The following is a 14,809-nucleotide window of genomic DNA, read 5'->3' as shown; positions in this document are numbered from 1 at the left end:
ACTGAGCCACACAGAAACATGCCAGAGTTCTCAGCTCCCTAACTCGTGGTCAGTAAATCCTCCTGACCCTATTTTATGAGGGGAAAGTGATGAAGGAAAGGAAACAGTTAAACTCACTTCTTCATCCAGTCAGTGATGTCCTTGGCTGTGCCCCCATAGTTTTCATAGTGGTGCCGGAACTTCCCCTTCCTAAAAAGACAGGAGAGAGCGAGAGAATATAAAACATCTGCTGGCATCAGTACAGTATCACCCAGAATAATTACTATATTTAGGAAACCCACTAATCCATGTCACACAACATTCTGAGTTCAGCTTCTAGAAGTTCTAAGAACAATGGAAAACTACAAGGTAACCTACTGACTTCACTGAAAGAGTTGACCTCTAGGAAAGTGCATTTTATGTCCAGAGGACATGTTTCTTCAGTGAGATACATCAGAGAGAGATCGGGGTCACTTGTGGAAAGTCAAAAGTAAATGCTTTGTGACAAGTTAAGTTGAACATGAATTGTTTTACCCCTTCCTTAAATGTACCACTAGTTGAAAGAGTAGATGTCCATTGTCCCCTCACCATGCATTATAAATAAGCTAAAAACAGTAGCTAAAACTATAATTGTGTGGATAACTATGTGGGTCTTCCCACACGGAAACGGATCCTCGTGTAACAGCTCCTTTATCTTTCGATGTCCTGAGACAAATGAATCAGTGGTGGAGGGTGGGGAGCACGAGCTGCTGCAGCTGAACCGAATGCCTGCAGATCATGCTCATCTGTAACTGGTCTGTAGGGAACCGTGAACGTGGGACCAATGTAATGCAAAATTCAAAACAGCAGCCGTGCAGTATTAGTTCCACGCATCACACGTAGTTTAAGAGGCACAGAGGGAGAGAGCTTGGACGTTTACCTTTGTTTCAGTTGAGCAAAACTGTTGGAAACACTTGACATGCAGGTATAACGCATTATGATACAGCTATCTAACGAGTTAGAAAACACTTAAAGCCTGCAGGTAGAATGCTATCAAACTGTTTAACTGTGTGCCCTTGCTCTCCTTAGATACCTTTTCTTTCCAGTACAGAGTGGGTGTATTTGAAAAGGAGCTTGAACAGCAAGACTGAAAGACAATTCTAGAAGCAGCAATGATTGGTTCCTGGGCTGATGTCCTCCCCAGCCAGCCACAGCCCCCCATTGTGAGCCTGCTTCAAACAGAATATGTTAAGACCCAACCAACACTGCAAAGAAACTTAAGTGATACAGATTCAGAACATCTGGAGCAACACTTGCTTCCTGTAAGGAAGGAAGAGGGAGTGAGGTCTACCAGTGCCTCCAGACAGACCCACCACCTCTACCTTCTCTCCATCCTCCCTACATTCCCCGCTGCTAGAACCCTCCGAAGCCCTCCCCGCTGCTAGAACCCTCCGAAGCCCTCCCCTCCCTGCCCTACGGTGGCCTATAGCGAGAGACTCACTCAAAGTAGCAGAAGGTCGGGTAGCCCTTGACATTGTACTCCTGCTTGAGGCCATCAAACTCAGCTGGGTGCACGTTCATCCCAGCCAGCACCTAAAGACCAGACACACAGTTAAGTCATCATAGAAACAAAGTTCCACTAAATGAAGATTACTCAAAAAGGGAGGGGAAACCATGGAAACAGAATGACACCTGAAAACCAGATGTTAGATGAAAGGGACAATGAAATATGCATGGTAATAATCTACCTAGGTTAGCTTTCAAAGGGCAATTCAAAAAGCTCAAAGCAACCCATCTGCCATATCTAGTTCAAATCGGTGAGTTTCCCTGCCTTCATAATGTGAATGTTTCATTACTTGGGTGTCGACTCAATTTGGACTCTTATGAAGACTTGGCACATACTCAAGCTTGATGAGGAACTAAAATACACTTCAGGAGAAATAATCTCCTCTTCCTACATCTGTAATGATATAGGGAAAAAATGTTGGATCGGATGACTTGGCTGACCGTTGTTTGCGCAACAAAATCACTTTTCGCACACCACACACAGCCAAAACAGAACACTCCACATGTGTACATGAGCTAAATGCATCCATTATGCAAATCTCTAAACAAGAGACTTCATTTATTCACTCATCAGCCTGCCTTGCTGAAATCAGACAAAGTATGTGTCCCAAATAGCACCCTATACAGCGTACTACTTTTGACCTGGGCATGTAGGCACTTTATAGGGAATAGGGTGGTGTTTGGGATGCACACAACACCTTCAATTAGAACCCATTCTTTTCCATGAGGCACACACACACGGAGTGATTACATTTCTTCTCTAGGAGAAGCCTCGCCTGTATGTTTAAACACTGGGTGTACTATCCCTTCAGACCCTCGGCTGTGAACACTTAGTTCTCTTACAGAAGATGAATTATGCAGCAAGGTGTGTTTCTAAGCGGTGGCTGGGTGTATTTTCTCCCCAGACTTTCTGCTGTGCCTGCTTTGCTAGGGGATGAGCGTGTTAAACACCCGTTCTTTGTTTTTCTAGGTGGTCACATGGGAGTTTTACGCGATTTCGATCTGTGGTTGACTAGTCCACCTCTTTGTTGAGACGTTTTATTTCAGCCCAAGAGCCCCGTTGCCTAATTGTTTTGTGCACCCCCCAAAATAAAACGTTATTTTATATATTATTTTAGAAATAACACCCCAGCTGTGCACATTCGGCAATCCCATATATGGTACAGAAAAAGTAAGACCGTATGAAAATCTAGATACTGCCCCAACCCTACCCAACCTGGGTTGTACCAGTCAAATATACACACTCATTTAAGAGATTTTACATTGTAGGAAAAATCCTAGAGCTCATTAAGGGACATCTCTACATCCCTTCCCAAATCGCTGCTGACTTTTGTCAAAAGTAGTGCACTAAGGGCATAGGGTGCCATTTGGGACAGGGCATAAGTTTAATTCCGAATCTTGACAGTTCTGATGTACAGTACCAGTCAAGTTTGGACACCTACTCATTCCAATGTTTATCTTCACACTGTAAAAAAGTAGTGAAGACATCAAAACTATGAAATAACATAGTAACCAAAAAAAGTAGCCACCATTTGCCATGACAGCTTCGTGCACTCTTGGCATTCTCTCAAACAGCTTCATGAGGTAGTCACCTGGAATGCATTTCAATTAACAGGTTAAAAGTGACGTGGACTTTACTTTCATGTGTTTGAGCCAATCAGTTGTGACAAAGTAGGGGTGGTATACAGAAGCAGTCCTATTTGGTAAAATATCATGTCCATATTATGGCAAAAACAGATCAAATAAGCAAAGAGAAACTACAGTGCATCATTACTTTAAGACATGAAGGTCAGTCAATTCGGAAAATGCCAAGAACTTTGAAAGTTCTTCCAGTGCAGTCGCAAAAACCATCAAGCTCTGATGAAACTGGCTCTCATGAGGACCACCACAGGAATGGAAGAGCCAGAGTTACCTCTGCTGCAGAGGATAAGTTCATTAGAGTTAACAGCCTCAGAAATTGCAGCCCAAAGTAGCAGACAACTGTTCAAAGACTGCATGAATCAGGCCTTCATGGTCAAATTGCTGCAAATAAAATCACTACTAAAAAAGGACAACGAAAAGAGACATACTTGGGCCAAGAAACATGAGCAATGGACATGAGACCGGTGGAAATCTGTCCTTTGGTCTGATGAGTCCAAATTTGAGATTTTGGGTTCTAACTGCCATGTCTGTGTGAGACGCAGAGTAGGTGAACGGATTATCTCTGCATGTGGTTCCCAACGTAAAGGACGGAAGAGGTGTGATGGTGCATTGCTGGTGATTTGTTTAGAATTCAAGGCACAGTTAAGCAGCATGGCTACCACAGCATTCTGCAGCAATACACCATCCCATCTAGTTTGTGCTTAGTGGGACTGTCATTTGTTTTTCAACAGGACAATAACCAAAACACACCTCCAGGCTGTGTAAGGGCTATTTGACCAAGGAGGAAAGTAAGTGCTGCATCAGATGACCTGGCCTCCACAAATCACTGACCTCAACCCAATTTAAATGGTTTGGACCACAGAGTGAAGGAAAAGCAGCCTCAGTGCTCAGCATCTGGAAACTCCTTCAAGAAAGTTGGAAAAGCATTCCTCATTAAGCTAGTTGAGAGAATGTCAAGTGTGCAAAGTTGTCGTCAAGGCAAAGGGTGGCTACTTCCAAGAATCTCCATCTAAAATATATTGATTTGTTTTATACTTTGTTGGTAACTACTTGACAACTAACCCAAAAACAAATTCAGAGAGGCAACAATGTATTAAGATTTCACACAATGAAAATGTGAGAGGAATTTACTTACAAATTTACCCTTGGTCTCTGTAGCTGCCTGTTGAAATACGGGCTGCATCCTCTTACAGACACCACACCCTGTAGGAGAAATAACAGAAGACATTACAGAAGCTCTAAGGACTCAGTCAGCTTGTCAACATACTGAATAAGAGGATCATTTCATTCTATCAAGGGACCAATAAATATGAACAGAACTTTGTAGTAATGCATGATTTATCAAGATGGACCCAACACAAATAATACTGCAATATTAACATTCATGCCAAGGACCCAGTGTTTTTCCTTTATTCAGCTACAAATGGGCAATTGTTAAGATTTAATCTTCATGACAAAGTTGGAAATAGTTTTATTTTTACATTTTAAAGTATACTCTAGAGCTTCCAATTTGGCCAGAGGATCCTGGTTGAACATTTCATGAACAATTTTATTCAATAAATCTGATTATCAAAATCAATGACAAGCTGCAATGGTAGAGTCTAGCACTGAGGGAGAAGGAAAAAAAAAATCAGAGAGAACCTTAAGGGACTTCCCGCTACCACCACATCACTTCCCAAAACTCTGCTTAGTGTAAGATTAAGTCCCACATGGCACCCTAATTTCCTATGAAATGCACTACTGTACTATGAAGGGCATAGGGTGCCATTTGGGACAAGACACAAGTTTCATTTCCCATCTTGACGGAGTTCACTGATGTGCAGCACCAGTAAAAAGTTGAAACACCTACTCATTCCAGGGTTTTTCTTCATTTTTTACATTGTAGAATAATGAAAATATCAAAACTATGAAATCATGTCATCAAAGTGTTAAACAAATCAAAATATATTTGAGATTCTTGAAAGTAGCCACCCTTTGCCTTGACAGCTTTGCCCACTGAATTCTCAACCAACTTTGAGTGAGTCACCTGGAATGCATTTCAATTAACAGGTGTGCCTTGTTAAGTTAATTTGTGGAATTTATTGATACATTTCAGCTAATCAGCTGAGTTGTGACAAGGTAGGGTGGTATACAGAGGATTGCCCTATTTGGTAAAAGACCAAATCAAAGTTCAAGTTATGGTAAGAACAGATCAAATAAGCAAAAACAGACTTGGTCAGTCAATTCGGAAAATTTCAATAACTTTGAAAGTGCTCATGTGCAATTGCAAAAACCATCAAGCTCAATGAAACTGGCTCTCATGAGGACCACCACAGGAAAGGAAGAGCCAGAGTTACCTCTAATGACCTTATCCTCTGCAGCAGAGTTAACTGCACCTCAGAATGCAGCCCAAATAAATACTTCAGAGTTCAAGTAACATGCACATCAACTGTTGAGGAAACTGCATGGTCAAATTGCTGCAAAGAAACCACTAAAGGACACCAATAAGAAGAGACTTGCTTAGGCCAAGAAACAGGAACAATGGACATTGGAAATATGTCCTTTGGTTTGATGAGTCCAAATTTGAGATTGGTGCCAACAGCTGTGTCTTTGTGGGACGTTGAGTAGGTGGTGAAGCATGTAGGAGGTGGTGTGATGGTGCTTTGCTGAAAACAGTGATTTATTTAGAATTCAAGGCACACTTAACCAGCATGGCTACCACAACATTATGCCATCCCATCTGGTTTGAGCTTAGTGGGACTGTCATTTGTTTTTCAAAAGGTCAATGACCCAACACACCTCCGGGATGTGTAACAGCTATTTGACCAAGGAAAATGATTGAGTGCTGCATCAGATGACCTGGCCTCCACAATCACCGGAGCTCAACCCATTTGAGATGGTTTGGGATGAGTTGGACCGCAGAGAGACGGAAAAGCATCCAAGTGCAAAGCATATGTGGGAACTCCTTCAAGACTAAGAAAATAATTCCAGGTGAAGCTGGTTGAGAGAATGCCAAGTGTGCAAAGCTGTCAAGGGAAAGGGTGGCTACTTTCAAGAATCTCAGATATATTTAGATTTGTTTTACACTTTTTTGGTTACTACATGATTCCATAGATGTTATTTCATAGTTGTCTACACTATTATTTTACAATGCAGAAAATAGTAAAAATAAAGAAAAACCCTGGAATGGGCAGGTGTCCAAACTTGACTGGTACTGTATATTCTATGCAAGTCATAAAATATACCAATAGGAGCCATTTGCTCTTATCCTTACTCTAAACTGCATTGGTAGGAGCGCTTAGAAGTAAATACGTGAAATCAGGTACGTCGGTCTGTGTATGCGATGACTCACATGGGGCGTAGAGCATCATGAGGATCGGCCTCTCCTCCCTCTTCAGAAGCTTTCTGAAGTCCTGAGTGAGATAAGAGAACTAGTGATCTCAGAGGTCATCGTGCACAATGTGAACTGTCCTTTTCCCTCAGTATATGTGGCTTCCTATGGGTCACTAAAATCAAAGCGACCTGTGTCATCTTTAAAACCAAGTTTGTCGTTTTCCGACATGACGCTAGTCCCACATTAAAGATGGAAATTGTGCGTGTCTGACATAACACGAAGAGTTATCACAAGAACACTCACTGATACTGACAAACCTGCTCATCAATACACCATCAGAAGTAGACAGTGTTTGAATAGATGCCTTTGATAGAGAGGAGATCAGGCTTCACTTAGAGGGTGAGCTCTATTTCTTCAGGTCACCCTTCCTCATACACTCATTCAGTAGAAGCTGCAGACACCCCTCAACACCCCCAGGCATGGTACACCAAGTAGAGGAGTGCAAAATAGGATCTCAAGTAATCAAAATAACTTTCGTGTGTGTGTGTGTGTGTGTGTGTTGTACGCAGAGCTGGGTTCTGATTGAGCGTCAGCGTCGCCGTTGGAGAGCTGTCTGTGAGAGTGCCGACTGCAGTCAGACCAAAGCCCCATTAATAGATTGTGTTTGAACTTGACTGAAGTGGACTGTAGAGATTCAGCTTTCTGGTGTAGTCTACTTTTATGTGTGGTTTATATATTGCATTGTCAGCTTGGGATGCATCAAGGTTGGAGGGTAGAGTAGACAGAATCTCTCAGCTCACACCTTTGAAGGGATGTTAAGGCATTGGTCTGTGGGTTGATGGTAATTAACGAGACCTGGCTTCAAATAATATTTAGGGATTTTCAAATTGTTTCAAAAGGCATTTAGAAGTATTTTGAAAATACCAGTATTTGAAAATACAGCTGGAAAGCTGCCATGAATTTGAAAATACAAAATACTTAAATACTCCATGCATTTGAACCCAGGTCTGTTTGTCCTAGGGGTATTTAAAATAAATGTATTTGGAAACCGGTATTTGCAAATAGTAAGCCATTTATAGGATTTAAAAAATATTATTTCAAATAGAAGTAGTTGATCTTGGCCACACTATTTGAAAAAACATTGAAAAGTATTTCAAATATGCCCATCTCAACCCATTTCCGTTCTGAACTGAAGTGTCCATATCGTGCCAGTAAAAACATGACCATGCAGATGCACCTTGTTGTAAGACAGTGTGATTTCTGTACTTACTTTTTCAGTTTCTACATGAACAATATCTTTAGCTTCTGGGTTCTCCTCCCAAAGAGGCGCTCCTGTGGGGTCTTTTAAAAACGCCACCATGGACTGGAGAGAAGGAGCACGTGAAGAGAGTGTAAACATTTAGCATACTGTAACAGATTAACGTGAGGTTAACCCTAGAGTCTAGACATAGTGCTAAACAGACATTCCATAATTTATCCCAGTCTTCATATTAAACCAAACAGGAGGAGTTCTAATAGATGGCAGATGGCATTAACTTCCATCTAAATGTTCATCCATCCATTGTAAAGTAACCATGTAAGCAATTTCCCCACGTTCACGGTTCATAACAAGTTTGGTAAGCCTTCCAGACCAACATGAAGAGCCATATGCCTCCAGAGACAGAAAGTTAGGGGTGAATAATGATTCCTGTCCTACCAACACTTATACTGACAATGACACAGCAGTTAAAGCTGTTAAATAATGAAAAATGTTCCTTGATTTTGAAGAATGAATTTTATAAATACCTTAGTGAGAACCCTCATCTTAACGTATCATGACCAACTAGGCTACTACTAACATGTTCAGATTATATAGGTCTAGCAAAGGCCAGTCCTAATAGTGCAGACAGTACCTTTAATACAAGACGAGCAACCAGACTGACAAATGACCAACGTTGAGTTTAAAAGGGGGGACCCTTTACATTATGACAAGACAGCTTTCTTAATGTCCATGAGTATCGATGTGCTCATTCCCTGCCAATGGACTTGCTAGCCAGGCCAGAGAGACATGAAGGTCAACCCCAGAGCAGAGCACTCCATTACTCTTATGCCAGCACCCTGATTATAAAGCACTCATAAACCCATTGGATTATCAAGTCTTGCCTAAGCAGAACTGTCCAATTGGCATCGTGTAGGAAGAGAACCATCATAATATATAAAAACAGTAGGAGACAATGAACCCCCGTTCATTTAACCAGGAAACAAATATTACTTGAATAATTGCAATGTTTCATATTAATTACTGTACTGTTGACTTAAGGAAGACGCCATTGAAATAAATACATTCTATTACTGTTGATTGAGACCTTGGGGGACAATGAGTGAGTCAGTAATTACCTTGTATGTAGCAGGCCTGTTGTATTCTGTATGGAATGTCCCATCTCTGCAAGAGACAAGCACATTGTTCAATCAGGGAAGAGTAGATGACTTTGTTTAGCATGGCATGACTCCCTAGAGAACATTCGTACATGTCATTCTCTTCTGACAGGTGGCATCACAAGCCTCTGGACATACAGTGAGGTACATGTCACCGTTGAGATACTCACTTATAATGCAGGAGTTCTGCTCCACCACTTTTTGAGTTGGGATCTACCTTCACTTTCTTACACAGTTTACGACCCTCTGAATCCCTGAGACACACAGAAGAGACAGAATGAGAGAAATGTTGACAACAATAGCTGAGGTTCCAAAGGGATATGTGGAATTATTATTCACAGCATCGAGACTTGGTAATAAGATTTCTGCATAGAGTCTTCATTTAACATAAATTATTCTCTGTCAAACACACTCATGTCGGTGAACTGATATATCGGTCGCGCTCTAATATACAGACACACTGATCTATGGAGAGGCTGATTAGACTGGTGTATGTAAACACAAATCTACATAAGTACATTGAGCCTCACTTTTGTAATTGAAGAGGTACCAGTTTAGAGAAATGCGCACACCCTCTCCCTTCATATCCAGTGACCCACACATTCACAATGCAAGCACAGGTCTCTTGACAATAACTCCCCTTCTCTCCACTGACAATGAGCATGGAAATGAATTACATAAGCACACACAGAGCGACAGACTGGCCAACTACCTAGAGCAGAGCTATGCCCAAAGCTAATGGAAGAGATGGAATTAAATTACAACTGACAGCACAGGCCCCCCCATCAGCAAAATATATCCAGCGCTCTGTCCTTTAAGATAAGCGACACCATTATTAGCGATACATACGTGGCAGAGAGAGCCCATTGTCTGCCAGGAGAAATAGTCTCAATGCAGAGCTGGAGCAGGAGGAAGGGTATTTGTCAGTCAGGTGGCAATGGTAGCCTTCATCATTACACTTTGAGTGTGTCCCAAGTGGCACCCTATTCCCTATATAGTGACCTACTTTTGACTAGGGCCCAGGTGCAATACATAGGGAGCCATTTGGGACAATCTTGTATCACGTCCTTTGGATAAGAGAGAGATTACACCACTTGAGAGTTAATGTCAATGTACACCATTTCTCTACCTCTGTGTAAACAATGCTACAGGAGGTCACCAAGTACTGCATTTCTGAGTGGTGTTGGTGAGCTAGGGGTCCCAACCTTAGAGCGAAACTGAAGCACTGAAAAATGTAACATAAATCCCTGCTAGGGGGAAATAAACTTTATTTTTGTTTAATGATCTACATGATCAGTCCGAGTATAAAATAAGTGGTTAATGTGAACCTAACACAGCTAAAAAAAAAAAAGTAAATGCAAGCCAATGTTATGTTGCCTAGACTTTACTGCAAATGACTCAACTTGAAAAAAAAAAACTGCACTGTCTAATTTACAGTAGCTAGCGAGGTGAAAGAATGCCATGCTATTGTTTGAGGAGAGTGCACAGTATGAATTTGAAAGTGTAGCAGAGCTGGATTAAGAGACCCTAATAAAACAATTAGGCACTCGATGAACAGAAATGGAATGGTTCATTGGATCAGTCTAAAATGTTGCACATTAATTTCACATTTCCACAACTTTCAAAGTGTTTCCTTTCAAATGGTATCTAGAATATGCATATCCTTGCTTCAGGTCCTGAGCTACAGGCAGTTACATTTTTGCTTAAAATGACACCCAAATCTAAAGAAAAATATCTGATCTTTAAGATTAACAAGCAATTTAATTTTCACCCAATTCTCTCATTTTGAAAGTTAACCACATACTGTAGAGGGGAAAGAGTAGGTAACAAGTTTAAATTCACACAGATTGCCAAGGTCAAGTAAACAACTAACGTGTTATAACTTGGGGAAAGGCAAGGAGATGTGTACCAGCTAATTGGTTAGGTTACTGGTAGCTAGCCAATGTTACAACGTCAGATGAATTAACGTTGGCTGTCTGTCTATTAGCCAGCTAATTTTCACACCGTAAACTCAATTATTTTGATCCGTTAAGTTGGCTAATGTTGCTCAACATTTCTCTGGCTAGCTAATGGGGAATAAGGTCCAGCTAGCAAGATACTTAACAATGCTAACAATACTTGTTCCACACTTTCTCCCTCACCTCAAACTTTAAGTGCCAGAAGTTTCAGTTACAGCTCATAAAGTACGCTTCATCACCTTCTTACCCACGTCTCAGTGGTCAGGCTTCTCCCCTACCTCCTCGTTATTGTTCAGGGGATGCTCTGCTGTAACCGGCAAACTGCCTTGCCACTCTGGTCCTGTCATCTGGTGAGTGTCATCCTGGGCTATCATCCCTCTGTTGGCATGGGCCACCGTTTTCATACTGACACTGAGGTCTCTCCCTGTCCAAGCCCTCAGCTAAGCTTCGTTTTGGACCTGGTCCATTGGAGAAGGTGGGAAAACCATAGCGAGTCTTCCCAGAGCTGGTGCGGATGCTGTAACTTGCAAATTGGTTGTCACTTCTCTCTTCAGTTGCATGCTGCATTCTGTTATGTGAACGATTGGCTGAGCCTTGGATACAGCCAGTATTGCTCCAAACACGCGTCACTCGTTCGCTTACAGTCAGTAGTGATCCAAAGCCCACCCTCCCAAACTTCAGATCTACACGAATCACATAGGTCACCGATTTTGGATTCAGAACAGCAAATTTTCACAGAAAGGTGACTGGATTGCCTCTCAGTTGAGGCGTCACTACAGACCTAGGTTCGATCCCATGCTGCGTCACAACCAACTGATCAGGAGTCCCATAGGGCGGAGCACAAATGGCCCAGCGTTGTCCAGGTTAGGGGAGGGTTTGGCCAGTGGTGGGCCATGCGCCTGCAGGCTGACTTTGGTCATCAGTTGGACGGTGTTTCCTCCGGCACATTGGTGCAGCTGGCTTCCGGGTTAAGCGGGCGGGTGTCAAGAAGCGGTTTGGTGGGTCATGTTTCAACCTTCGCCTCTCGAGCCCGGTGGGGAGTTACAGTAATGAGACAATATCGTAATTGGAAATCACAAAATAGGATATTTTAATATATAGCCCTTCGTTTCAACCCACCAGAGTCTTCACAGCAATCAGATCTACCCACTGACCAATCAAAAGACCCAGCTGGTGGGAAAGACACTGATTTTGCAAAGCTCAGCGGCGCCACCCACAGCCAGGAATCATGCCATGTCACTACTTGATAATGGTGATGTAGTGTAACCTCTCGCTAAGGTGCGTCAAATCAATTACAGACAACAGGGTGGAAGAGGGAACACAGTGGGTGTTGAGGAGGAAGAGGCAAGAAGGAGAGTGGTAGGAAGTTATGGGGTGTTAAAAGGACGTTCCTTCAAAAGTTGTAAGTGATGAGGGAACTGTCAGCAATTCACCTCCAGAGGTGAGGTGAAATCAAATTGATAGGTAAGAGACAAGTACTCCAGAAAAGTAAGCCCAGTGTGTAAAACTGCTTGTGGCTTTCTTGCTGGGAAGAGGCTTCAGGATACCATTTAGTCTGATTGTACACCAAGCAGTCAGATTGATTACCCTATTGCTCATTAGCAAAAACAACAAACTAGTCATTTTGTTACAAATCCTTGTTTTATCAGCAGCGTCTGTAGTCTGGCATCCATGCCTGACCTGGCACTGTCTCCTGCCCAGTTCCTCTGACATCACTGTTGGCCATCTCTCAGGTCCTGTCATGTGGCGAGTGTCATCCTGGGCTTTCATCCCTCTGTTGGCATGGGCTAGTGTTCTCATACTGACACTCGTGAGGAGGTCTCTCTCCCTGTCCAAGCGCTCAACTAAGCTTTTTTTTTGGGGGAGAGAAACTGGTCCATTGGAGAAGGTGGGAAAACTATAGCCAGTCTCACAATGCTAAGCTAGCACTGAATCACCCATGTGACTGAACAGCAGCAAAGGAGCATGTCATCTAAGGCGCCGTAAAGGGTCTCTGGCACATGTATAGGTACAGTAATTGCTGCGAATTTTCAGGAGATTCTACACCTTTTGAGTATTTTGGATTTTTTGGAGTGGACTGATGGTTGAAATGAATGGGGAGACCGGGTAGTGGGCAGGATTCGTACCCTCGCTGAAGGTAATATACTGTATACAATATGTGCTGCAGACGGCAGTGTTTACCATTAGACCAGCCTCAGGCACCACACCCTTCAGTATTAACCTCTTGAATCTATGGGGGCGCTATTTCATTATTGGATTAAAAAACGTGCCCATTTTAAGCACAATATTTTGTCACAAAAAGATGCGACGATGCATATAATTGACAGCTTTGGAAAGAAAACTGACGTTTCCAAAACTGCAAAGATATTATCTGTGAGTGCCCCAGAACTGATGCTACAGGCGAAACTTCAAACAGGAAATGAGCAAAATTTTTGAAGCTCTGTTTTTATGTCTCCTTATATGGCTGTGAATGCGACAGGAATGAGCCCACAATTTTTGCCGTTTCCCCAAGGTATCTGTAGCATTGTGACGTATTTGTAGGCACATCATTGGAAGATTGACCATAGACTACATTTGCCAGGTGTCCGCCCGGTGTCCTCCGTCGAAATTGGTGCGTCATCTTCAGCTGCAAGTATTTTTCCATGGGATTCAGAGGAGAAAGTAGACTTCCACGAACGATATACGATATATCAATGAAGAGATATGTGAAAAACACCTTGAGGATTGATTCTAAACAGCGTTTGCCGTGTTTTAGTCGATATTATGGAGTTAATTTGGAAAAAAGTTCGCCATTTTGATGACTGAATTTTCGTTTTTTGGTACCCAAACGTGATGTACAAAACAGAGCGATTTCTCCTACACAAAGAATCTTTCAGGAAAAACTGAACATTTGCTATCTAACTGAGAGTCTCCTCATTGAAAACATTTGAAGTTCTTCAAAGGTAAATGATTTTATTTGAATGCTTTTCTGGTTTTTGTGAAAATGTTGCTGGCTGAATTCTAGGCTTATAGCTATGCTAGTTATCAACATTCTTACACAAATGCTTGTTTAGCTATGGTTGAAAAGCATATTTTGAAAATCTGAGATGACAGTGTTGTTAACAAAAGTCTAAGCTTGAGAGCAAATATATTTATTTCATTTGCAATTTTCATGAATAGTTAACGTTGCGTTATGCTAATGAGCTTGAGGCTATAAATAGGATCCCGGATCCGGGATTGCTCGACGCAAGAAGTTAAGGCATACAGTGGAGAAAGAGCATTGACAGTAGATTTACTGCAGTGAAAAGAAACTCATTGTAAATATGTCTATATAAAACAGCTGCCCAGGCTACAATGTTCTTAGACACTTTTCCTTATTCATTCATCTTGGACAGGTTTGAAAGAAACTTTGAGGGATGCTTTAAGTGGTAGGTGTCAGAGGGGTGATCTTTATTCTTTTGTAGTTCTGTTAAGACTTTTCTCCCCAGAAAAAAAAAGGCTCATGTAGTTGGGGTTGACAGGTAAAAAAAAAAAAACAGGAAGATAAAATGGAAGGAAATCATGCAGGGTAGAGGTCAGATCACGCAGGGGGGGTGAAAGAAATATTTAAGGAAAACAATTCTAGTGTGCGTCTTGGGACCATGGCGGATCCTCCCAGTATGAACACTTGAGACTTAGTTTCAAATGGTTCATCTGCCCAGACAGGTCTATTGAATGGGCTTCAGGAAGACAGATACGGGAAAGCGTGTTCTTCCGAACAGTGCCTATAACTCATCCAGTCATACACACAAATGTAGGGTCCTTATTTCCATCTGCCGTAGAGCCGTCAGCATGGAGAAAGAGACTCCCTATTTTAATGAGCATATCTATTCTCCAATCTCAACTGTGACTTCAGGAGGATATGCCAGGGAGAGGGAGATGGCATGGGTAGAAAGAGATTTGACACGAGCGTATTCAGCTGGCCTAGGCTTCGATAGCT

The 14,809-nt window shown here is 42.1% G+C and overlaps 1 protein-coding gene across 1 annotated transcript in view; it reads right to left on the bottom strand.

Annotated features, from left to right (window-relative positions):
* LOC135519312 (protein disulfide-isomerase A5-like) overlaps positions 1 to 14,809 on the bottom strand; it is a 51,958-nt gene that overhangs the window by 23,288 nt on the left and 13,861 nt on the right. The window contains exons 4-10 of the mRNA XM_064944478.1: positions 9,064 to 9,147; positions 8,855 to 8,900; positions 7,749 to 7,841; positions 6,497 to 6,557; positions 4,301 to 4,368; positions 1,460 to 1,551; positions 118 to 189 (exon numbers count right to left, since the gene is read on the bottom strand). Coding sequence (XP_064800550.1) covers positions 118 to 189; positions 1,460 to 1,551; positions 4,301 to 4,368; positions 6,497 to 6,557; positions 7,749 to 7,841; positions 8,855 to 8,900; positions 9,064 to 9,147 — 516 coding nt within the window. The remainder of the gene's footprint in view (positions 1 to 117; positions 190 to 1,459; positions 1,552 to 4,300; positions 4,369 to 6,496; positions 6,558 to 7,748; positions 7,842 to 8,854; positions 8,901 to 9,063; positions 9,148 to 14,809) is intronic.

Source organism: Oncorhynchus masou, chromosome 29 (genome assembly GCF_036934945.1).
Source record: "Oncorhynchus masou masou isolate Uvic2021 chromosome 29, UVic_Omas_1.1, whole genome shotgun sequence".
NCBI classification, from domain to species: Eukaryota; Metazoa; Chordata; class Actinopteri; order Salmoniformes; family Salmonidae; genus Oncorhynchus; species Oncorhynchus masou.
This window is presented reverse-complemented; position numbering and strand designations above follow the sequence as displayed.